Raw genomic sequence first — 27,150 nt, forward strand, 5'->3', positions numbered from 1 at the left:
CTACATTACATTGAGCATGATGTATCTTTATCAAGTTACACTATTGTATGAATTTAACGTATCCTTATTAAGTCTAATTTATGAGTGTTGTTTGTGACTTAGTATATATATTAAATTAGAAAATACATTTCTATTATTTATTAAAAAATTTTAATTCAATTGTTAAGATGCTTCGAGTAACCCGTATGTTAATTTAATTAAAAAAATATAATGGTGGTGTTAATTTCATTTAAACGGAATAAAAAAATAAATATGACTCTAATTGAATTTTTTATTTCTTTAAAATATTTTATTTAATCAAATCTGTTAAACATTAATTTTATATAACAAATTTAATTTATTATTTTTAATATAAAATACGTTGATTATATTACCTTTTATTACTTTTTAGTTTTTTCTTTATAATATTTAATTTTAATTCATTTTTAAATTTTTTGATATTGATTTTTTTTTTATATAATATTTACTTTGGGCGGATCTACGTAACACTTCCCTGTGACAAATTGTTTTCACATTTATTTCGTTTAAAACCAGATGCAACTTAATGTGCTCAAAATATAATTTTTCTATTTTTGGTTCGAACCCGAACAATGGCGAACCCTCGAAAGAACACCCTCGCACTCCAATCTAACTCCGATCTTCCGCCACCTCCTCCGCCCCTCTCTTCTCCCTCCTCCTCTTCGGCAGCGGCAGCCCTATCCTCTATTGTCTTCTTCTTCAAGCGGCCCTCCGCCCTTCCCCTTCTGCTCTCTCTCTTCGTCCTCCTCACCTGGCTCTTCCTTCAGCTGGAGCACCCGACATCGGCTGGCCTCCGCTCCTCTTTCCCCTCGGGGTCGTCTTATGGTTCTCAATCCTCTGCCCGGACCCTCAATGCGCTTGATTCAGATGCTAATGTCGTCAGATTTGATGCCGTGGAGTTCCCCTCGAAGATCGCTAGAGATTGGAGGGGTTGGTTGATGGATCCTGTCAAGGCTGCTCGAGAGGCTGGACTTCCAGGTTAGTGCTTCGACACTTAATGTTTATGCCATTTCTCTCTCATGTATGTTCTTCGTGATTATTGCTACTCTTGTTTTCTATTCAGACGAAAATGAATATTGACATGTGATTAACGTTTGTTTTGTAGAATAACTTAACCTAATTTCAACTTCCTCTGAAAATCTCTCTTTTAAAGAACTTCATTAGCATTCTAGATGCTTAATGGATGAGTAATGAAGCTGAATATTAGGAATTCAACTTTGACTGAAATGAACAGATAATTCTATGATGTAATTTAAAATGCGCATTTTTTGTTTGTTGGAAGGAAGAGGTGAAATATGATGCCATTGTCCATTGCTAACCTGAAAAAAGCTGCAAAGTTATTTCCAATAGATATATAAGTCAGCCTGATGTTTGTTTTACAGTATTCTTATTCTCTTGTATATAGAGATGTTCATTGAGGTGAACCAACTAATTCATGATTTATGCTATTGCTAAATCACCTCTTCCTATTATTCAATTAGCTGATGCCCATTGAGCAAATGAGCCTCTTTTAGTACTATTTATTGGAAATTGATTTTTATAACCAATAAGATTGAGCAAGTATATGAACAATCTATTTTGTGAGTAGATCATTATAAAATCAATTTCTTAGGATGGTCCTAAATTCGTTGCAATCAAACAGAGGAACTAGCTTATATGCAAGTGCAGCTTCAAGGTGCGAAAATGTGAACATTAACTCTTATACAAGGAAACAATAATTCATGTAAGAATAATTTGAAAGGGAAAACAAATTGTGCTGATAATTAGGCTGAATGATTAAATCGGGATGCAAAGCAGCCTTATATTGTATATACTTAGATGGATGAAATTGAATTTCATAGAAAGATGAGGATTCTCAAGCTATCGGACTATCTTCCGTTATTTACCTTGTGCAAATGACAAGAGGAATTGAGCACCACAAAATCAACCATGACCCACTCCTTTGTAATCCTAACTGTTTGCCATCGCATTCAACTGTTGTATTCTACAATTACATTTTGTTGCCATGTTCCATCACCATGTTCCATTACCGCATTTTTGTCATTGTGTTCCATGTCGTGTTTTAACCCTGCCAAAGCCAGTTCCAAGCCTGGTTGAAAAAGGACGAGGGTTACACGTTAGGTTGCCGGCCATCGTGGACTTACTGATAAATATTTAATGAATGGATCTATCAAACTATTGTGCTTATATTAGGATGTTCTCTAGAAGGAACACATTACAGTTCCGATCCTAATGTCCCAGCAAGGACTGTAGGATCGTTGCGTTAGAGGGGGAGGGGGGGGGGGGGGGGGGAATAGCGCTCGTGACTTTCACGCTCGTTTAAAACACGATTGAGTAAAACGCAGCGGAATATAAGTTAAGTAAAAATAAGAAATCGCTAACACTTTGATTTACTTGGTTCAGAGCCTGTGATGACTCCTACTCCAAGGCTCCCACTCGTTGAGTGCTTTCGATGGACAAGGTAGTTAGAAGAAAGGTTACAAGTATTATGTATAAGAAATACAATGATAAAACTGTAAACAAAACTATACCAACAACTTGTAAAGATATGAAGTTGCAAGTCTTCGATTGTCGGAGCAATGTTTGGGCATCGTGGAAGCATTTTTTGAGCAGCGCGCAAAAGAAAACTTCTTTTAATTGTTGTGTTCAAGGTGTTGGTCGAATCCTCTTTTTATAGCCTACTCCGGGCACTTGGAACCTCCCCCGTGCGACCTCACAGGGCTGACATGGCATGCTCTCATTGAAACTCGATCGAGCAAAACTCATCCATCTCCGGGCACCCGGACCACCCTGGGTGCTTGGACTGTCGTAAGCCGACCAATCGGAGTGCGCCAGTTCATTGCTTAAGGGCACCTGGTCGATCCAATCCCGAGTGCCTGGACCACTCTTGGGCGTCTTGAGTCCAGGCGCCTAGAGCTCTACCGGCGCCCAGACCACTTTTTCTTGCCTTTGTTTTCTTGCAAAAAAATAAAATTAGTCCAGACAAGTTTTTCTATAAAAAAAGAGTTAGTTCAGGCAATAGTATAAAGTAGACAACCTTCGGACTATCCGATCCTGACTTTGAGTTTTGCTAAAATTCTAGGTCGGATTGATGCCTACTGTTCCCTTTTCGAGAAACGCATCCTCACCTACTCCTCTCATGAGAGTTTCCCTTTTGCCAGACCGGTCCTCTAGACCGTCTGGAATTTTGCACAACATCTGAGACTTTAGGACTTCATACTAGATGTCCGATCCACAGTCTTCCACCTAGTGTCCGCGACCCCCAAGATTTTCACCTAGTATCTTGGACTTTAGGATTTCACCCAATGTCCTCGACCCGCCAAGACTTTGCCCAGTCCCCCGAGACTTTGTCCAGTCCCTCGGATCGGGACTTCATTGCCTAACCGCAGCTAAGACTTTCCACCAGCTTAGCCTCAACTATAATTTTTTCTTTGCCTAAAATCACTTAGGACTTTCCTGCACTTCAACTTGTTAGACAAAAAGAAACTTTAATTTTGAACCCTTTGTCATAATTAAAATTTAGGTTCGATTATCTGGTGCTTCCTACACCAATAATCTTCCCTTTTTTGATTATGACAACACAATTCAAAGTCAAGTAATGCATAACAAAAAAATGTAGCATAAGTATGGAAATTCAGCATAAATAAACCAATTTGGCGATTTAATAAATTACAGATGCTCCCCCTTAATTTAGTCCTCAATTATAAAAAATTATTAAGTTATCTTTGACTAACTTTTAACCTTTCTCTCCCCTTTTGACATAAATAAAAAAGAATACTAAGTAGAGAGAAAATTAACTTGTAAAGATAGTAATAAAAAAAATTAACTTTTAATCTCTTTCAAAAAATTTAACTTTAAGCTCCCCTTGAACTCATCCCTCTAACTTTCTTTTCAAAAAACATAGCTTTAAAATGAGTTTCTTTTCAAAAAAAATAAAAACTTAGTTTTAAAAAGAGTTTCTTTGCTAAATACTTTACTTTGAAAAGGAATTTCTTTATAAAAATACATAGCTAAATTCATAGCTTTAAACGAATTTTCTTAAAAACTTAACTTTGAAATACTTTATTTAAAAAATTAACTTACTTTTTGAAAAGTACTTACTCTCTTTTTGAAAAATACTTTAACTTTAAAAAAGAAACTTAATTTTGAAGTACTCTTAAAAAATTGAACTTTGAAATTTTGAAAAATACTTTAACTTAAAAAGATATTTAACTTTGAAAATTTGAAAAATACTTTAACTTTGAAAAATTTTAACTTTGAGATGTTTATATAATACTTAACTTTGAGAAAATATTTAACTTAAAAAAATGTTTAACTAAACTTAATTTCTTTCACTTACCTTTGATTAATGTCTTAATTTTTTTAAAAATAAATTATTTAAGTTTGAGGGTCCTAGAGTCTAAGCATGAGAAACATAGGTTAAAAAAACATATAAGTTATTATTTTTTTTCCTGATTTTCCATCTCTCTTTTTAAGTTATCAAATATGTTAACCTTATGAGTTTATGTAAGATAGAGTTAATCTTAATTTTGAGAATATTATCTCTGAATTTTAGAAAATATTGAAGTTTGAGTTTTTGAATATTGAAAAATTTAAGTTTATATTATATTAAAATTTGAAAATTAATTATGATTTAAAAATTAATTAACATTTAGAAATAAGAAAGATTTCGAAATTAATTAAAATTTAAAAATCAATTATAATTTAAAAATTAATTAACATTTAAAAATAAGTAAGATTTTGAAATTAATTAAAATTTAAAAATTAACTATGATTTGAAAGTTAATTTTTGAAGATTAAATAAAGTTTAATTTGATTCAGTTTAAGTTTAGTTAAGTTTGATTAATTTAAATTATATTTGCTTTGATTTAAAAATTAAGTTAGGTTTAAGCTTTAATTTAATATTTTAAAGCTAAATTCATATAACTCTTTTTCTAGATTGTCAATCATGGAACCTTATCTGTTTTGTGAGATGACTAATTTTATCTTTAATTTAGATTAAAATTTAAGAATTGATTTACATTTGAGTTAGACTAATTTCTAGGCTGTAGCGAGGTACAAGACCTTCTTGAGTATAACAAATCCTTTTAAAAAAATTAAATATTTAATTTTCTTTCTGAAAATTATAGGTCTAACTAGTCCAGTGTCCATCAAGTCTAAATCCTTATTTATCCTAATCTAGGCATATATAAGGAAAATAATAAAGCAAACATCAAACAAGTCTATTTAATAATAAAATAGTCTTTTTATTGACTTCCCTTGGATTAAAGTCTCGATAAGGCCTATCAAGATAATGAATTTGATTCTTGGGAATCCAATATTTGATTAAGTCCAACTTGATTAATCAAGTTAGACTTAGGGACCCATGCTTAGATTAGTTTTCTATTTGGTCGATTCACTAAGGATAAGTATGATTTGAATTTGTGTTTTGCCTTATATCCATGTCTGGATCGATTGTATACGTCTTTTTATTTTCCAAGGATCAAATTAAGATTCTTGGAACCCAAAGTGAATTGTTCCAACGAGTACCTAAGTACCTTGACTTGACTTTCAAGTTGAAATTTTCTTCCTCAAGTTGTTGGACTTGAGTTGAAGTTCTAGCTTAAACAAATTTGGTCAAAGAGCTTGAGTTAGTCACTTCCTTAAGGGTTGTTACTTCCTTTTGGAGTGACTTGACTCGGATGTTGGATTTTGCCATTTTTCTAGACAAGTCAGAAATTAAATTCAGGAAGCTAATTATTGACAGACTTATAGTGGAATCGTCTTCTGAGCTGGATTTAGATTCTGATTCAGCTCCAGTTCTGGATTCGGACTCGGTTTTGGTAACGTAAGCTTGTACGGGTAAAAGTAAGCTCCCTTGCTCGTGTTCTTCGTCGGAGTCATTCGAGGATTCAAACTATCTTGCTTTCAAAGCCTTCCTTCTAATTTACTTCTGGTTTGGACATTCCGGCTTGTAATGCCCCTTCTTGTTGCAATCTTAGCATGTAACTTCGGACTTGACCTTCGTGTTCGATCGAGTCACCTTCTTGATTCGTTTAATAAAACCCTTCTTGTATAGTTTTCGTACCAGTTTCATGAGCTCGGCGGTAATTCATTGTCATCTTTTAAGTTCGATTCATCTTCGGACTCGGATTTAGTTCGGCGCTTGGTTTTTGGTTCCCTCGTTCTGCTTGTACCTACGACTAAAGCAATACCTTTTTCGACTGGCAGTGCATTAATTTGTTCGTGAAGCTCGAATTTGAAAAACAACTCGTTTAATTTAATTAAGGAAAGATCCTTATATACCTTATAGACATCTACCATTGATGCCCACAATCTATTCCTCGGAAAAGCGTTTAGCACGTACTTGATGACGTCGTGGTTCTCCACTTTTTGTCCAATCGCGTGGAGGACATTCAATAGATCTTGGATGCGAGCATGTAACTGGCTCGCAGACTCACTTTTCTGCATTTTAATGTTATACAATTTATTAAGAATTAAATCTCTCTTACTAACTTTTGTGTCCTTTGTGTAGTTCGATGAGTTTTTCCCATAATTCTTTTGCGCCTGAGAAAGGGTCGACTCGGTTTAGTTCTTCTTTGGTGAGGCCGCATGGGAGAGTACTTGTCGTTTTTGCATCCGTCTCAATCTTCCTCTTTGTTAGTGTGTCCCACTTGTCGCAAGGGATGAGTACTCTATCTTCGGTGGGAAATGTGAATCCATTTTGGATTATGATCCATATTTCCACTTGCGTCTTCAAATGTATTCCATTCGTCCTTTCCAGTATCCGAAGTCCTCGTTAGAGAAAAAAGGGCGGGCGTGTGGTATTGTAACCTTCTTGATTGGACATTTTATTGAAGATCTTGCAACAACAAAAATAATGAAACCTATTCTAAAACTTAGTCTTGTATTAGTAGTGCGGTATAAAAGAGAAAAGACGAAAAAAGTGGCTCGACTGGTGTTGTACCAATTTTGAGAAAAAATTTAACGAGAAGAGGTTATTGCCGGTTAAGTTATTATTTTGGAGGTGCCAACTAATTTAGAACCTCTCCCTGAATTATTGAACATTTTGAGTTTAAGTTTTGGGTTTATGTTGATTACTTTTATAGTTATAGCTTATTTGATGATAATTTGATTTATTTATTATGAATTTATTTCATACATTTCATTTTATTTTATCTTTTAGATTTAGGTTTGATTTTGTTTTTAGGTAATGAATTTCATTTTTAGGTACATAATATAGATTAATTCCTATTTACGTGGTCAAACACGCTTTTGGAACCCAAGTTTTAGCTTGATTCTTATTTTGGTTAACTAATAATATAAAGAATTTGTTGGTTGAGCTGGACTTGTATCCGAGTCCGGACTTGTTGTACATAACTTTTTGTGATCCAATTATCATATCGAGGTACTTGGATTTAGTTGTGAATTTTTGTAGTAACTCTTTTGGTTTAATTATTTCATTTTTTTAATCTGGAATTATCCTCCTCAAGTTTTGCAACTTGAATTGGGATTTCAGCTTGAATTGGTTCAGTCATTGCACTTAATTTTAATTGTTCATTAAGTTTATTATTTTTCTTTGTTAGTTCGTTTATTTTATTCTTAGATATAGTTAATTTTTTATTCAAGCATACAATAACTTTAAAGAACTTTCTACTTAAACCAAAGTATACCTCATTGGAACCTTCGGAAACGAGTACGAACTCTTGGCTTGATTCGGGTTCGGACCCGTCTTCCGATTCGTTCTCTGATTCTGTTTCATAAGCCATCAGCCGATGTAGTTGGAGTGCTTCGGTTCTCTGCCTTCTGATTCATCCCCGGATGATTCGTCCCACGTCGCTTTGAGAGCCTTCTTCTTCTTTAGATTCGGGCAGTTAGTCTTGTAGTGCCCCTTCTTATTGCATCCAAAGTAGGTCACATTTTTGTTGTTAGAGTTGGAGGTGGAGTTGATCTTCTGCAAGTCCGTGCTCGTGAAGTTCTTTTTTCTCCTAGTGAACATTTTTCTTACCAAGTTCACCAGGTGTTCTTCATCATCTGAGTCTGGGTTAGATTCACCTTCAGGTTCCGACTTGGATTTGGACTTGTCTTTTGATGACCTTGCAATAAGAGCAAGACCTTTCTCGGATTTGGCGTTAGTCTGTTCGTGCAGTTCTAGCTCACAGAATAATTCATCTAGTTTTAACTTCGACAAGTTCCTCGAAATCTTATAGGCATCCATGATGGATGCCCACAGTGCATTTCGAGGAAATGCATTTAAGGCATATCTTATCAGATCTCGGTTATCTAATTGGTGGCCGATTGTGTGGAGTCCGTTAAGGATATACTTTATCCTTGCGTGTAGCTGACTGACAGTCTCACCTTCCTGTATTTTGATATTAAATAATTTATTTAAAAATAAATCTCTCTTTGTTACCTTCGCGTCGTTAGTTCCCTCGTGCAGTTCTATGAGCTTGTCCTAAAGTTCCTTTGCGTTTTCGTGTGGGTCGACGCGGTTCAGCTTTTTTCTTTGTTAGCTCGCACTGGATTGTGTTAAGGGCCTTGAAGTCAATTTGTGTTTTTTTCTTCATTTTCGGATTCTAATTTTTCGGGTCCGAATTTCGGTGTCGTGGTTGACTGAAGCCTTGTACCCTTTGACAATGCTGAACCATTGGTCGTAGTCTGTTTTTACGTACACCTCCATCCACTTCTTTCAGTACGGGAAGTCGTCATCATTGAATAGGGGAGGACGAACGGTGCTGTACCCTTCAAATTGTGCCATTTCAGAGCTGTAGAAAAAAAAAACTAGAACGGAGTACCAAGACTTGATCTTGGATTAGCAGTGTTTGAGATATATTTAAAAATGTAGAAAAATTTGAGAGGTCTTGCACTAATCTCAAATTAAAACTGAACGAAAAAAATTATCTAAACAGGTAAAGTTAGTTTTACCAATTCAAATAGAATGTGGAAAACAAAGAAAAAAAAAATTCCCCCGGCTTGATTGGTGGTTATACCAATTTAGAGCAAAACTTGCTCTGATACCACTTGTTGGATTGATCGCACGTGAGAGGGGGGTGAATCACGTGATTTTCAAAAACTCGTCTTTTCTGTTTTAAAATCAAAGTACGAACATAGCGGAAAACTAAGAACAATGAGAATACAAGAAGACACGAATGATTTACTTGCTTCAGAGCCTTTGGCGACTTCTACTCCAAGACTTAGGTTCCGTGGATCTATCGACGGATAATCCACTAAAGGCATCTTCCGGTACCTCCGTAAGAGGAAATCGAGTACAAAGAAAGTTGAACAAGTGCAACACATTGCATTTGTTCTTTTGCAATAATTACTTACAAAAGAAAATTATCGACACTTAAAGATTAAAGTGGGAGCGCTCGTGTTGATGTCAGTCTGTCGGTCGCGATCGGAAGTCCCCGGAACAATCATCGGGTGCAACAGCTTTGCAACAAAGTCGTAGCAGGAGTCCGGAGTAATCGGAATCTTAAATGAATGCGTAGTAGCTCGTGTATGTGTTGTTGTAGGTTGCTTAGTCGAGTCTGCCTTATATAGGATATGGAAGGCGCCTTGTATCGGCGTGGAAGGCACCTTCAACTGGTCAAACTCTATCCCAAACGGCTCGACTCTTATTTGCGACAACGTTCAAATTTATCCTGCGGAAGATGCCTTCCATGGCCATGGAAGGTGCCTTATATGAACAGGCTATGGAAGGCGCCTTCGGATATTGTTCACCCGAAGGCAATTTCCTTCTTTTATCTTGCAAAACAATGTTAGTCCAATAAACCTACAAGACAAGTGTTAGCATAATTATAATTAAAGAATAGTAATTAGTTCTTGTCCTTCCTGGACCAGGAACTAGTCAAGGTCTGAGTTTAGGGAATCCAAATGGACCTAAACTTGACCGACGCCTAATGTCCCTTCAACCGGGACGCTTCTCACTTGGTCACTCTCCTCGTGACTTACCTTAACTTACCATCTTGCCAGACATCCGGTCAGCCCATCGATCTGTCTGGACTTCAGCCAGCTATCCGATTGGCCCGTTGACCTAGCTGGACTTCTTGCCAGATATCCAGTCAGCCTGTCAACCTATTTGAACTTTGTATCAGCTATCTGGTCAGTCCGTCGACCTAACTGAATTTCTTGCCAGATATTTGGTCAGCCCGTCGACCTATCTGGACTTCGTACCAGCTATCCGGTCGGCCCATTGACCTAGCTGGATTTCTTGCACACTTAATCAAGTGGTTAGATCACAACAAAATCTAACTTAACTCACTATCTTTCATCAAAACCCGAGTTAGACCGTTTGTGCAAACCGTACCAACATAAAACTGTAAACAAAACTATACCAATAACTTGTAAAGATCCAAAGCTGCGACGAGCCTTTGGTTGTCGGAACAACGTTTGAGTGTCGTGGAAGCATTTTTTGAGTAGCGCGCAAGAGAGAAACTTCTTTTAATTATTGTGTTCAAGGTGTTGGTCAAATCCCCCTTTTATAACCCACTCCGGGCGCCTGGAACCTCGCCTGGGTGACCCCACAGGGCTGACGTGGCGTACTCTCATCGAAACTCGGTCCGACAAAACTCATTCATCTTTGGGTGCTCGGACCACCCCTGAGCGCCTGGACTATGCCGTAGGCCGACCAACCAGAGTGTGCTAGCTCACCGCTTGAGGGCGCTTGGTCGATTCGATCCCAGGCGCCTAGACCACTCCCGGGCACCCGTACTACTTTTTCCAACCTTTGTTTTCTTGCAAAAAAAAAAATTAGTCCAGGTTAAGTTTTTCTGCAAAAAAAAGAATTAGTCTAGGTAATTGTATAAAGTAGAATACTTTTGACAGCCTGCAGACTGTCCGGTCTTGACTTTGAGTTTCGCTGAAACTCTAGGTTAGATCGACGCCTACTGTTCCCTCTTCGGGGAACGCGTCCTCATCTATTCCTCTCATGAGAGTTTATCTTTTGCTAGACCAGTCCTCCAGATCGTCTGCACTTTTGCTCAGTGTCCAAGACTTCAGGACTTCATGCTAAACGTCTGATTTACGACCCGTCCAGTCTTCCACCTGGTGTCCGCGACCCCTAGGATTTTCACCTAGTGTCCTTAACTCTACAATTTTTCTCAACGTCCTTGACCTGCCAAGACTTTGCCCAGTCCCCCGGACTAGGATTTCATTGCTTAACAACAGTTAGAACTTTCCACTTACCTAGCTTCAACTAGGACTTGTCCTTTGCCTAAGATCACTTAGGACTTTTTTGCACTCTAAGTTCAACTTGTTAAACAAAAAGAAACTTTAACTTTGAACCTTTTGCCATAATCAAAACTTATGTTCGATCATTTGGTACTTCCTGCACTAATAAGGACCGCTACATCTCTATGAGAACTCGGGTATAATATTAAATATGCAAGAGTTCGCATTGCGTTGTTCGACTGAAATGTGGCAAGAGCTACTACATCTTTATGAGAACTTAGGTGTAGTATTAAATATGAAGAGTTCTCACACTCTAGGTTGTATGAGGACAAATATTATAAGAAAACTAATTGGGTAAGATTTGGAACATGGAATCTACTCACTTGTAAAACAATAGAAGTAGTAGATATGATGATTAGGAGGAAAATTAATATTTTGTGTGTACAAGAGATAAAATGGGTAACAGAGAAGATAAAAATAATAGAGAATTTAGATTTTAAGTTATGGTATAGAGGAAAGTGTAAAACAAGACATATAGTAGGTATCATTGTCGATAGTTTGTTAAAAGATGAAGTAATAGGAGTAGTTAGAAAGGGGGATAGGATTATAATTGTCAAGGTAATGGTGGTGAAAGAAACTATTAATGTGATTAGTATATATGCACTTCAAGTAGGATTAGATGAACACACCAAATCTAGATTTTGGGACGACCTAAATGAGGTATTACAAAATATTCTGTTAACCGAAATAATTTTAATATGAGGAAATCTAAATGAGCATGACGTGAAAAATAAGGAGTATGATAGGGTGTATAGGGTTATGAGTTTGGAACAAGCAATGAAGAAGGAAAGCTATATTGGATTTTGTGATAGCATATGACCTTATACTAGCTAATACGTTTTTAAGAAAAGAAAAAAATATTTGGTCACATTCAAAAGTAGGAATAATAAATCACAAATTGATCTTCTTATCGTGTTAGGAATAATGATAGAAAGATTTGTAAAGATTGCAAAGTCATGAGAAAATTTAACTATCCAACATATATTAGTAGTATTGGATATACGCCTCAAGCATAGTATCGGGAAATAGCCACGACTCATAGAATTAAGTGACGGAAGTTAAAGGATGAAAAACAAAATATATTTAAGAAGAAGGTAAGACTACATGTATTAGGAGAAATATACGATGATTCAAATACGATATTAAATAAGATGGTATCAAAGTTGCTAAGAGCGTATTCGACGAGTCAAAGAGACGTGTATCACTAAGTTGGTGGTGGAATGAGAAAGTACAATTGAAAGTGAAGGAAAAACGAACAACTTGTAAGAATTATATATTTATAAGAATGATGAAAATTTTAAAAAATATACAGTAGTTGAGAAAAAAGGCTAAGAAAAAAGTGAATGAAACTTTTGAACACGTATATCGAAAATTAGATATAAAAGAAGGGGAAAAAGATATTTACAGAATAGCTAAAGCGAGAGTAAAAGACAAGAGATCTTATCCAAATAAGATGTATTAAAGATATTTACAATAGGGTGTTAGTAAAGAATGAGGAAATAAAAGGACGATGAAAAAAAATATTTTCATCAACTTTTTAATGAACATTTAGATATCAACTTAGATTATTTAAATAGGTTAAATGAGTATAGAAATTTAAATTTTTATTGTAGAATTTAAGTTTTAAAAGTAGAGCAAGCTTTAAATGGGATAGAAAATGAAAAAGCAGTTGAACTAGATGATATTTTGATAGAGATATGAAAGTACCTTAGGAAATAAGGTATTGAACGACTTACAAAGTTATTCAACCTGATATTGAAAACTAAAAACATAGTAAGTATTCTAGTTCCCTTTTATAAGAATAAAGAAGACGTACAAAATTGTGCAAACTATAGAGTTATTAAACTAATAAGTCATATCACGAAACTTTCGAAAAGAGTAATAGAAAAAAGACGAAAGAGACCATGGTTACCGAATATTAATTTTGATTTATGTTTAGAAGGTCAATATTAGAAGTTATAATTTCCTCATATAACTAATTAAAAAATATCGGGAACGAAGCAAAACTTACACATGATATTCGTCGACTTAGAAAAAACTTATAATAGAGTCTTGAGGGAAATTATATGGAGAATTCTAGAAAAGAGAGATGTTAGCATAACATATATTGAACTAATTAAATATATGTATAATGAGGATGCAGTGATAGAAGTGAAGACTTCAGGTTGATTAATCGAAGCGTTTCTCATAAAGATAGGGTTATATTAAAAATTAATTATAAGTCATTATTTTTTACACTAATCATGAATGAATTCAATAGACACATCCAAGATATAGTACTGCATGTTGTTTACAAATAATTTTATTTTAGTAGATGAGACACGTGAAGGAGTAAATGCTAAACTTGAATCTAGGCGGAAAACACTAGAAGTGAAAGGATCTAGGCTTAGTAGAGTAAACACAGAATATACGAAATTTAAATTTAACAATATTCGACGTAATGAGATAATTGTTAAGATAGACGATGACGAAGTGTAAATAACTAAGAGTTTTAATTATATAAGACCATTTTTCAAAAGAATAAAGGGATTAAGAGATGTTTTACCTAGAATACAAGCGAGATGGTTGAAATTGAGGAAAATGTCAGGTGTTTTTTATGATTATAAAGTACATCCAAGACTTAAAATAAAATTTTATAAAATAACGGTTAGATCCGTTATGTTATATAAAGTTGAATGTTGAGACTTGAGCATATGAACAAAAATGAGAGTTGCAGAGATGAAGATATTAAGATGGATATACGGACATACAAGGATGTGACATTTTGGACCAAAAGTACCAGTTTAGTTGACCAAAATTACGACAGAAGCTTAGGACTTGAATTTCAATCAGTCTAGTCTACCAAAATTGAAATTTTGGCCGACTAAAAAGGTTAGTTGACCAAAAACAACAATTTAGTTGACCAAAGTGACAATAAAATCTTTGGTGTTGAATTTTATCAGTTTAGTTGACCAAATGTGACATTTAGTCGACTATAATGGTTTGCCAACCAAAAATAACAGTTTAGTTGAATAAAGTGGCAACAAAAAAACTTGTCTTGAATTTTATCTATTCAGTTGACTAATGTGATTAAAATGTGGTCAGCAGTAGAACAAGTCCAGATCGACAAGGCGGCCTTTGTGGGTGATTTTGATCTACCAAGAAGCAATTTTAGTCGACTAAAAGCAAGTAGCAAGCTTATATAGATTTTGACACGATTGCTTGTGTTCGGTCAAGGGGACATACTGTAGCATTCAGGGTCTCCTTGGCAAGTCTACAACACTCTACAGCGACCAAAAAGTGACCTTCAATGATTTTTTGTAACTTTTCTATTATCGCATATGGTTGTTTTATTATATTTTTTGTGTGCTTTGTATTTGTTGTGAGAACAAAGACTATAAGATGTTTCTCCAGCTCTATAAGATGTCTAGAAAGGAAAAAAGATAACAATGTTATTGGGTTCCCACCAAAGGGTCACAAGTCATGGAGTAGGAACCAAGGGTTTCAAACCGTGCAAAATATGTGGTTTGTGTATCTTCTTCTTTTTGTGATTGTTCTTTTGTTTATTATCTTATAATTTTTGCTGCATACTAATCCTTTATAGTAAAGTAAAATCAAATAAATGAACGACAAAATTCATGATTGTGTCTATTCACCCCCTCTCTAGTCGCACTATACGATCCTAGGGTCGCTACATCATAGACGATTAACTTGAAGGGGTGCGACAACTAGTTGAAGAGTTGTGATCTATACTGTCGTCTCATTGCCCCATTGAGCTAAGCTACCAAACAATTCAATGATCCCATAGGAGACACGCTACACATCAACATTGTTTAGATGATATCCATGGCTATGGTGACCATGGATCTATATATTCCATAGGGGATAAATTAGAGATTCTTCAGGTTTAATTTCAAGAAGCAACAATAGATTATGGTATTTGATGTGACCATATTGAGTTCTTGTAAATGATGTCACTTGCTTGGAAGGACTTCTTAAGAATTACATCCTCAATGAGTTGGACGATGGTCGAGTTAGGAAATTCTTGGACTTCAAGATGGTGGATTTTAGATTCTAGAGATGTAGGTAATTTTATGAATTCTCTCATGCATCTGTGATCATCGAGAAGCTACCAACAATATAGAAGGATTTCAAGAAATATCCCACGTTAAAGATCTTAAATTGTCTAATTCTGAATAAAGGATAATAAGAAGTCCGAGAAGAAAACCAAATGACGTTTTAGATGAATTCATGTGCTAACATGGTAATGCTAAGGACCAACAAAAAGAGGAGGTACTTTAATGGTGACTAACACTATATAAGCAAAAGTTCCAAGGAAATATGACTATAGGAGGTACTTTAATTGGTGACTAACACTATATAAGCAAAAAGTTCCAAGGAAATATGACTATAGTGCCATGGGCTTATTGATCCTAAAAGCAAAAATTGAAAATAATGTGCACAACATTAAGATGGAGACACTTGCAAATGGAATATCTGACCTTATGTTTACTATAATGGTATTTAAGGGCACCTTAGTTAATACCCTTAGATACTGTTGATTGACACAGTATGTCTATGTGCTTTGATAATGAAAAGATCTCTTCCTACATTTTAGTCTCTAGATAAGAGCTCTATATGATCAACTCATCTAAATTTAAGATTGTGGGATTAGCGAGGGTCGTACTCAAGATGTTCTTAGTAGAGAACTAAAGTCAATCAACATCCTAAATGTCTTTAATGTATATAAAACCTTATTTTTTGACCCCTACTAGTTAAAATCAACATGAAGATGACATTTGAAGCTAACAAAATGTTACAAAGATGATTGTTTAAAGTGCAAATTATTCTGGTAAAGGTATTGCTTATTACTAAATTTCAACTTTTATACTTGCTTTACGATCTTTGGCATGAATGCTTAGAACATGATAATTATAATACTTTTCACAAATTAGTAAAAATGAGATCATTACAAAGAATTAATGCGAGACTTACATAAAAGCTAAATTTGCCAAGTTGACTGTGCTACCGGGTGGAAAGGAGTACAATATGTTTTGTACAAATTCACAATGACAAGTTCAATCAACAAGAGGTGGAATAAAGTACTTCATCATTTTTATTGATCATTGTATATAAGATATTAGAAGGGGAGCCTTGGTGCAATGGTAAAGTTGTTGCTTTGTCTCGAATCCTTGAAACAGTCTTTTCCAAAAAGCAGGGTAAGACTGTGTACAATGGACCCTTCCTCGGGACCACGCATGGCGGAAGCTTCGTGCATCAGATTGCCCTTTATTGTATATAAGATATTAGTAATGAAACATTTGAACGTTTATATCGAAATTGGATTTAAAAAAGGGGAAGGAGATATTTATAGAAAAGCTAAAGTGAGAGAGAGGAAAGCAAGAGATTTTATCCCTATAAGATACATTAAAGAGGAATGCAATAGGGTATTATTAAATAATGAGAAAATAAAAAAGTGATAAAGGAGTTATTTTTATCTTTTAATGAAGATTTAGATGATTAACTTAACTTAAGTAATTTAAATAAGTCAAGTATAGAAATATAATTTTTTATCACATAATTCAAACTTAAGTAGAAGAAGCTTTAAATGAGATTCAAAAAGAAAAAGTAGTTGGACCAGATTATATTTCGATAGAAGTATGTGAGTGTTTAGGGAAATAAGGTATTGAATGACTTATAAAAAATTATTCAATCTGATATTAAAAATGAAAAAAATATTTGATAGAGGGTAAGTACTTTAATTCTCTTATATAAGAACAAAGGAGATGTATAAATTGCACAAACTTTGAGGCGAAGATATGACATGCAATATAAGATCGATCCTATTGCTTTGTTAGAGATAGATGATAATAATGAATGATTGTTGGAAAAATTGGATGACAATCATGAAGACGATAATGATTTTTTCTATCAAGGTGAAAATGTGTTGGAGTGATGTAGCATGAGCCTCTGGGGTTGGTGAAAATGCGTATGACTTTCGATCTCAAAACGCGTCTACTTCAAAAGGAGCATCATGATCTACTTCAGCAAAAAGAGAGAAATCTTCAGCTCGAATTAGTCTTGTAGATGAAGAAGAGATCAACCTTGATGATGAAACTGAAGAAGATACTGATTGATACAAATCAAGCGATGGAGCTGGTGACGTAGATTTGGATAATGAAGATAAATATGAAGATAATGATTATTTTGATATTTGATATTTGATATTTCATCTATCATATTTTCAAAAACTTTTGATTTATTTTTAGTTTTTTTCAAAATATTTTGTTTATTGCACTTTTTCCGTAAAGCGTGTGCTTTGCTTTGTGCTTTAAGCCCCAAGACCGTTGAGCTTTTTTTTTTTGTACCTTGTGCTTTTGACAACTATGAATGTTGAGCAAAAGATTAAAATCTAACTATAAAGGCGGGTAAAAGGAATTCAATTATTAAGGTTGGTAATAGGAAAAAGTGGCAATCAAAATCGAGCAAAAGGGAAAAATATAGCTATAAAGACCGGTAAAAGGAATACCGCTATGAAGGTTAGAAATAGGAAAAACCAGCAATGAAAGGCGAGCAAAAAGAAAAAATTCCAGCCATGAAGGTTGGTAAAAAAAATTGACAATGAAGGCCAATGGAAATCTAGTAACGATAGGTGGGAAGTCAAAATTGAGAATGGATGAAAATAAGGGATTAATGATAGGGGTGAAACAAAACTATGAAAGGTAGAGATGACGACAGATATACAGAGGATGCAATGCAACGATATGTGATGACAAGGAGATGAGGAAAGAAAAAAATATGTGAATTACGAGATTGTTGGTTTAGAGTTTCGATTGAAGCCGTCATAAGTAAAAGAAAGAAAAAAAAAGTAGAATAAAATAAGAGAAAAAGAAGAAAGCAGAGATTTTGATGGGAAGATAAAGGAAATAGATAACTCTGATACCATTTTGAAATTAAAAATTTATTAATTCAAAAACTTTTCAAATACATGGGATTTTAAATCTTTTTATAGATTGATAACATGACTTATTCTTCAAAATGACTTATTATAATAAAATTTTTATAGAATCTAGATGCACTATTAGATTCCATGATATATGGAATATATTCCTCTTATACATGAATGCCAAAGTTAGTCTTCTCATAAAAGTCCATAGGCCGTAGAGTAAGGATCATGAGTATCAAACCGCGCAAGTAACTTTTGTCAGCATTTTGCTCTTTCTTATTTTACTTTAATATCTGCGCACTTATCTTGTTTTTAAGAAAGATATTTGAAGGTTAAAATTATTCACCCCCTCTAGCATCTTATCATCTTCCATTCAATCCAACAGTGTCTTCATCTATTTGCTACAGTTCTAATATATATATGAAGTATTAGATATTGTCAATTATCGACCGGGATTGGATTTCACTTTGTTGATATTACAGAGTTACAAGTTCATCCTGTAGTTTCAGGCATTCTCCAGTAGCTAAGCAATATATTTTTCAGGTCTTTACACTTTGTTAATTTTGTACTCTAGTTACGTTTTTCCTTGCTTGGATGTCAAGTCACAAGTTATGGCCTGGTGTATCTAACTATTTTAGGTAGGCATATTTACAGGAAGGGCACTAAAATGTGAGTCAGTTCATGTGGGTCAGATCCAACCTGGAGGTATTAGAGGCAATCACCGGCATAATATGTGCAATGAGACCTTTATCCTTTGGGGTGCAGAGACAAAGTTCAGGGTAAATCTTTATTGTGTATGCACTCCTATTTCATGATTTTAGATATAGCATACATGGCTGGAGTTCTAACGTCTTCAATTCTATTCCCTCATTTAGTTGGAAAATCCTAAAATGAAAGACAAAGGGTATACAGAAGTTACTTTTGGACCTGATGAAGTTGTGCTAGCTGTGAGTCCACAGGGAACTGCACATGCTATAATCAACATTGATCCTTCACGGGCCACTTTTATTCTTGGCTGTCAAGATAATATAATAAAAAACAGCTCCGGTACTGATTATAATGTGTGGAAAGATTTGTGATGCAAACTTTGTGCAATATAAACAGTTCTTTTACACCTCATCTCTGAGTCAACTCTGTAGATGGCAATTCAGTCTTGTAATCCCTAGTCATTGTGATGCTATAAGATGTTATTATGAGTCTTTATCATACAGTGTTTGATGTTCTTTCCATTCTATCATTTTGTACAAAGGGATCCATCCTGTAAGCTTGTTGGTGTCTTACTGAGTGCCTCGATTTTTCTTCCGACTGTGATAGTCTTCCAGATAATTCAAGTGCCGAGACTACTCGAAGTATCCTCACCTTTCATTATTTTCCATTTTCCTTAGCGTCTTTCTACATCTTGTTAAAATGTCTTCTGCAACAATAGTTCTGTTCCTTTATGCAATTTAGAGCGATCATTTACAAAATCATATTTGATGAATTCTTTTGGAGCTTGATAACGCTCACTCCAATATGTATTGTCAGTCTTCCCGGCTAGACATATACATGTAAATTATGAGCATCATTTTTACCGTTACATGGAAGGTTGGGCACTAACGGGGTATTAATCTTAAGATCAATTGGAGTAATTATTTGTCTAGTTATTAATTTTGTCAACTCGTGGGTGGTTTATATTTGATTAATTCTGGGTAGTAAAAGGTGGAATCTGTCATCTTAGCAGTTCTACACGGTTGGTTCCAGATCATCTATGAGAAGGTAAATTGGGAAGCTGTAGTTGATCAGTGTGGAGGAGGGTTTTTTACTTCGACTTTATCGAGATTCGAGTCACCCTTGTCCTATGATAGTAATTTTACTTTGTACTAGTCAACTCAACTATGCTAGGGGTTATATTTGATTAACTCTTAGTGGCAAAATGTGAATACGCTCGCCTCCAGCGTTTCCGGTAACCCATTCCAGGGTCAACACGGAGAAGGTAAATCACGAGTGACTACTCTCCTTTGGAATAGTGACTAACACATAAGGGAGGTATTTATCTCGGTTTTGTCGAGATTCAAACTCCAGACCTCATAATAGCAATACCTCATATGACAACCACTAGACCATCCCGAGAGAACTATATTTGATTAACTCTTTGTGGCAAAAAGACGAATACGCTCGCACCCAGCGCCCTCGCCAACCCGTGCCAGGGCCAACACGGAGGAGGTAAATCACGGCCGGTTACTAGCCTTTGAAATAGTAACTAGCACATAAGGGAGGTATTTACCTCAGTTTTTGTCGAGATTTGAACTTCAGACCTTATTATGACAACACTTGATGTGCTAACCACTAGACCCATCCGAAGGGACTATATTTGATTAACTCTAGTACATTATGTTGGCAGTAAAATTCTTGATACATTGATCATTCTCCTCGAAACTGACAGATCCCTTTGTTGTGCATTTGTAAGCATTGTAGGGATGAGACGTCTTTCCCATCGTTTAATTTATCATATGATGTTTTCTTTCTTGTTTGAAGTGGCTTTCTCCTAACTCTCGTTTAAGATGATAATATTTTATTTTTATTTGATTATTTTTTATTTTTTTTAAATTGAAAAGAGGGAAGGTGCAGAGCTTTCCCATCTTCTATGTTCATAGCCAAAGAAGTACATAATTGTGAAATTGAAATATATATGACATGTTTTCAAATGAATTTCTGAATTTTCAAGTAGAATTGGAGTTAGCTTTCCGACGTTGGGCTTAAAAAATAATAATGATAAAAATTTCAGTTAGTTTTATTGACTATTTTTGGGAGTGATCGATTCAGTTTTATGGAAGATTTTCATCGATTATCAGAATAAATTGAGAAGTACTTGTAGCGGCCAGTCAGAAGTCCAATATTCTTTGGTTGCATCCTCTATTTAGAAAAAAAAATTCTATAAATATATCATAGTTGGAATTCAAATTACAAATACCTGAATAATAATTTGAATATCATATCACAGTATCAGAGCCCGGGAACGATGTTGGATCCACCAAAAAAAAAAAAAGCACCATAGACAATTGGGTCCTACCTAGGCCTGGGTCGGTACGGTATACCGTACCCAAAATCGAATACCGTATACCGTACCGAAAAAATCGGTATTCTAAGAAATGATACCGATACCGTACCGACATTTCGGTATACCAAATTTCGATATACCGAAATATCGGTACGGTATCGGTAAAATACCGTCATGCCGAAGTTATATATATATTACATATAATATATAAAAAATAATTCTCTTATAATGAAGGGCAGTGATCATATAAGAACAAGAGTTGGGATTTCAGACCCAAATATGCAAGATTGAAGATTAAACCAGTAGCTGGTGGTCCCAGGGTGGTGGCTCGCCGGAGACTCGTTGAAATATTGTCAGAAATAACTAAATGCTAGCTGGAAAAATAGGGGAAGCATATAGGCTTCAATCCCTACTAAAAATACCATAAATCCACCAAAGAAATAAAAGTTAAAACTCACCGGAAAATCAGACAAGAACTTGCGCAAGCATAACTCTCAGAACAGAGCTCGGTGATTAGATTTATTCAGATTCAATGAAAGGAAAAAAATATTAGGGCTGGAGAAGAAGTTTCTAAGTTGTTGTGCATCTTCTCCGACGACTACGTGCGGTGGTCGACTGTGGAAGGAAAGAATCGCGAGTCGCGACATGGTTTGGGGCCGTTTAGGATTTGGTTTAGGTTTTAGGGGAATCTAAATTAATCATTTAATCTATAGTTACTCGGTATTTCGGTATACCGAAATATTTTAAATCGTTACCGTTACCGTTACCGACAAATTCGGTACGGTATGATAACGTAACGAAATTTTCGGTATACCGAAAATTTCGGTATACGATATTTTTTCGATACGATTTTTCGGTATTTCGGTATTTCGATATTTTTTTCCAGCCCTAGTCCTACCGATATGAGATTGACAAACTTCTGACATCATAGGGCATGAACATGGCCAAATATAACATCACATGGGCAAAACTAAAACTCTTTTGAGTAACATCGTCCGCAAACTTTCATTGTCCAAAGAGGTCCTACTGGATAACATTAGATGTTGGTGTTCGTTGGAGGAAAGAAGATGGGTAGTGTGAACAGAAGTGGAGCTCTTATGTGCTCGAAAGTGGAAAAACTGCATTGGGCATCTTCATCAGCAGGAGCTCCCAGCATTCAGAAATGAGGACCCTGTGAAAAGAAGACAAGAAGACTAAGGAGAACAATGTATCACTTGGACAGCAATAGCCCCCTTCTATGGCCACCCGGGACTCTAGGCAAAGTTAGCTCCATAGGATCATCTCCTCCCTCCTTTGACTTTATTAGCTGCCATATTCAAGCCTTGAAGGACACCCACCGAGCGGTCTCATTGTCTGTGATGTCTTGAGGACGGACATCATACTAACTAATGAAAGAACCAACCTACATGCTTCACATGCTTGCGAAGGAGTAACTAACGAAAGAACCAACCTATATGTTGTTAGTATTAGCCCTAGTACTAATTATGAGATAATTGACAAGGGTACTTTTTTATTATATTTCACTTATTAATAAAGGAAAAGTTAGTTATTATATTTACTTCAGTTTAGTGCCGAATGAATAAATATAATAATGTTCTAGGGTAGTAGGTTCTAATGTACAACATATCAATTGGTTGAATTGATAGTGGGATGTTATGGATATATAGAACACTACTTTTAACTATTCCTAGTCAAACATTAATATACAAGGACAATATTAATGCATTGAGATTAGCATGTAGGTCAACGGATGACTTAATCTCACAAGTCATGTATATGAGATATCAGGTTGACACATGAGTATATATTAGAGAATATGTACTGAATAACCCGTCATGAGAATGTTTCATGGATTTTAAATGAGTGTCATAAACATTCTCATGTGATTATTAGTATGAATAGTCCTTAGACTGAAGTCACTATGAGTCCCTACATAAGGAGTTGTATACTTTGGTATCGACAAGCCTCATTTGTAACAGGGTGGATCATAAAGTCGATCACTGGGTATGCAATAAGTTATGCGGAGGGATGTGAGTGATGTAAATGAGATCTATCCCTTCCATATGACGGAAGTGATATCTGTGGGTCCCTTGATTAGTAGAACACAAAATGCATGACCATGCTTAAATGAGTCAATATGCGATATTGAGCTTATTTGATTGAGTGTATCTACTTAGAGATTAAGAAATACAAAGATTGATAATAAGATGACATGATCTATGCCTCATTGATCAATCTAGATATAAAGGATAGAAGGATTGAGTCATACAAGATGATAGACACGGAAAGGTTAGGTCAGATCTCGACATTCTCGTCACTTGGGTAGCAATGATGCCTTGCTAGATGTCACTCATTATTTATGTTGTTAGTTAAAGCCCTAGAGCCAATCATTTGATGATTGTTGTATGGACTCGTTGTATCATATTCTTGTATATAAATAAAGACATTTGTTTTTTGTTATTATACTTACTTGTATTGGTGTCAAATAACTAAGTATAATAGCGTCCTTGATTAGAAGGTTCTTACCTATATCAATCGATTGGTTGAATCGATAGTGAGATGATATAGGGAACGCTACTCTTAATCATTCCTAGTCAAGTATTAACATTCAGGGACAATGTTAATGCGACGAGACTAGCATGTAGGTCAACTCGATGACTTGATCTCACAAGTCATGGATATAGAGATATCAAGTTGACACATGGGTATGCATTGGTGAATGTATACTGAATGACCCGCCATGAGAAAGTATCATGGATCGTTATATGAGTGTCATATACTTTCTCATGTGGCTATTAGTATGACTACTAGTCCTTGGACTTGAAGTCACCATAGATCCCTACATAAGGAGTTACGTGCTTTGGTTTCGTCAAACGTCACCCGTAACTGGGTGGACTATAAAGGCGATTACTGGGTATGTAACAAATTATGCAGAGGGATGTGAGTGATGTAGATGAGATCTATCCCTCCTATATAACGGGAGTAACATTGATATTCTTGATAGAGTGAGACCACTAAGTGCATGACCATGCCCAAATGAGTCAATATGAGATATTGAGCTCATTTGATTGAGTGAGTCTACTTGGAGTTCAAGATTTAGATTGATTAGAGGATGACACGGTCTATGCCTCATATTGATCAATCTAGATATCTAGGATAGAAGGACAATGTCATATATTGTGAGGAGTCACAATTAGTAGTCACAAGGTGATGTTGGATCTCAACATTCTTGTAACTTGGGTAGTAATGATGTGTTGCTAGATACCGCTCATTACTTATACTTCTAAATGGGTTTAGGAGCATTGCCAACGTTACAAGAACCTATAGGGTCACACACAATGGGCAATTAGATGGAGATTAGGTTCATTTGATGAACCTAAAGGATTAGGTTCATGTGATGAACCAATTTGGATTAAGAGTAATCCAAATTGAGCTAATTGAGTTGGACTCAATTTGGTTCATGTGTTAAGTGAGTCTAATTTGGACTTAGACTCATTTAATTAATTTAATTCAATGAATAGAGATTCATTAAATTAAAATTGACTTGAACCAATGGTTAGATTAGATCAACCAAGGGAGAGAAGTGGTCAAGTTTGACTTGACTTGAGAGGAAGATGAAGGGTCAAGTTTGACTTGACCATTTGCCACCTCATTGGTGAGTTGGCAAAGAGTGGGCCAATGATGATGCTCCACATCATCATGGTTACTTAAGTGGGATGCCACCTCATGGGAATTACCAAGAGTTGTAACTCTTGGTATTCCATGGAGGTTATAATCCTTCTTAATGTGGCCGGTCACATCTATTGAAGTGTAAGTTTCATTTTGTGTTGAAACCTCCTTCTTCTTCCTCTAGCTCTCAACCTCTCTCCCTCTCCTCCTCTTTGGCCGAACTATTCAAAGGTGCTAGCACACCTTTTTGTTTGGTTTCTCCATCTCTTGCTTGTGTGGATACACATAGAGGAGTATCTACTTTGATACTCTCGAGATCTGGCGAACCTTGGACGAGTGAGATTAAGCGAAGGGCTTCGCATCTAGGGTAAATTCTTATCTTGTAGATCTAAAGTAGATCTAGGCTTAGAAAACTCGTACGTGAAAGTTTTATGAAATTTTAATCTTCGCACGGATCCGGTGGCGGGGTTTCGGGGTTTCCGTAACGCAAAAAGCGGTTTTTGCGGCACGAAAAACCCAACAGTGGTATCAGAGCCACGTGCGAAGCGCGTACGAGTTTTATTTTGAATTTTATGAAATTCTACAGATCTGTAAGTTTCTATGTTTTTATGATTTTTATAGATTTTATGGGTAATTTTCTCGTAGAAGCGAAGCACAAGTGTTTAGACACTTGTAGGCTTCGACTACCGAGAAAATATTTCCGAAACGGCAAGGTTTCGCCCCAAATCATTTTGGGACAGCTGGCTAAGGCACTGTAGGATCGCTTAGGAACACTCGCGATGGTTATATCGAGGGTAGGGGTGCTGCCCCTGACCCCGCAAGGGGTTTCGTTCTGCGATTGCGCCCGAAAATCGCTAAACGGGACCGCCGGGAATTTTTACTCATAAAAATTGTAAGAAAAATTATAGAAATTTATAGAAATTACAAAATTTAGAATTATGTATTATTTTGTGTTGTCATTGCCCAAAAGACCCAATTTGATTGGATATTGTGTGTTGTAATTCATAATACGGCCTGCGTGCCGTCATGTGATTGTGTGTGTTGTATATTTGATACGCGACCTGCGCGTCGTGCCTTTCTATTTATTTATTCCTGTTGTAAATAGTTTAGACTCGAATGTAACTCGAGTTTCACTTTTGTAATGTACAAAATGGAGTGGTGGAAGGTTCACTCGAGACGGAGTTACGAGGAGGGCGTGAGCAACACAAGGTGGTCAAAGGAAGGAGCTTGAGAAGCTGTTGACCTTAGGTTGACCATCCGATCTTCTCATTGGCTTGAGAAGATCGTAGTAGGGCCATGACTAATCACAAAATATTTAATTAATTACTTGTGTGTGTATATGTGATGCATGCTAGAATAGTAATTAATTAGCGCCTTAACGATTAGATTAGATCTAAATCGCGTATATGATACACCTCGACGATTTGATTAGATCTAAATCGCGTACATGATGCGCCCTAACGATTAGATTAGATCTAAATCGTGTATATGATACACCTCGTCGATTAGATTAGATCTCAATCACGTCAACTCGAAATGCCTACCATGCCATGATACCCATCACTACCTCGATCGCATGTTGTTGTTGAATCTGCCAAAGCAGAGCAACGCATACTATCTTGGTAGGGTGCGGAGGGACAATCTTGGTCCCGCCTATCAACGCATGGGTGAGTACAACTCAATTAGATTGAGTAACTAGTTAACTCAATTGGATCGAGTTTAACTATAGGCATTTTCCAATGGTTGGTAGATAGGTCAAAATCACGTTTATATTAACTCTTGGGCGTATTAGCCAAAGCTAACTCGAGTTTTAATATAAATGCGAATCTTGATCCTATAAACAAGAGTTGCATAGAGATGTAATTGGTAATTAGTTACCTACCGATCATACTAGGTCTTGGGCGATTTAGCCAAAGATAACTCAAGGCATAGTATGATGTGGATCTTGTCCCACATGAATTCTAGAATTCAGTGGGAGCATCATTTAATTAAAGGCTTAATTAGATGATTAATTGGAATATAATATTTATTTTCCTGCATTTTTCTGTTGTAGATTATCATGACGTCAAATATGAACTCTTTCTCCCTGCGTTCCGTCCTTGAGAAGGACAAGCTCAACGGAGCGAATTTCCTGGACTGGTACAGAAATATGAGAATAGTTCTCACTCAAGAGAGAAAACTGTACGTCATGGAGCAACCCATTCCCGAGGCACCTCCTGCCACTGCCACGCGAGCTGATCGTGATGCTTACAAGAAGCATCAAGATGACGCATTAGATGTGTCCTGTCTC

The 27,150-nt window shown here is 35.8% G+C and overlaps 1 protein-coding gene across 2 annotated transcripts; it reads left to right on the forward strand.

Annotated features, from left to right (window-relative positions):
- Positions 1–552: 552 nt before the first annotated feature.
- LOC122005740 lies at positions 553–19,467 on the forward strand. Of its 2 annotated transcripts, none has more exons than XM_042560906.1 (3): positions 553–996; positions 18,797–18,933; positions 19,030–19,467. In XM_042560906.1, exons 1-3 carry the CDS (start codon positions 591–593, stop codon positions 19,231–19,233), a joined length of 747 nt encoding a protein of 248 aa, XP_042416840.1. In that variant the 5' UTR covers positions 553–590; the 3' UTR covers positions 19,234–19,467. The 2 variants fall into 2 exon arrangements, with proteins under 2 accessions (XP_042416840.1, XP_042416841.1); XM_042560907.1 differs by having other exon boundaries at positions 18,809–18,933; positions 19,030–19,465.
- The last annotated feature ends 7,683 nt before the right edge of the window (positions 19,468–27,150 follow it).

This window comes from Zingiber officinale, chromosome 7B (genome assembly GCF_018446385.1).
Source record: "Zingiber officinale cultivar Zhangliang chromosome 7B, Zo_v1.1, whole genome shotgun sequence".
NCBI classification, from domain to species: domain Eukaryota; kingdom Viridiplantae; phylum Streptophyta; class Magnoliopsida; order Zingiberales; family Zingiberaceae; genus Zingiber; species Zingiber officinale.

What these genes read in the sequence shown, in the direction of transcription:
- LOC122005740 (XM_042560906.1), top strand. Translation starts at nt 591, where the DNA reads ATGGCGAACCCTCGAAAGAACACCCTCGCACTCCAATCTAACTCCGAT. An exon ending in TCGAGAGGCTGGACTTCCAG is followed by an intron (nt 997 to 18,796) that starts GTTAGTGCTTCG and finishes TATTTTAGGTAG; the next exon opens with GCATATTTACAGGAAGGGCA. An exon ending in GTGCAGAGACAAAGTTCAGG is followed by an intron (nt 18,934 to 19,029) that starts GTAAATCTTTAT and finishes TCCCTCATTTAG; the next exon opens with TTGGAAAATCCTAAAATGAA.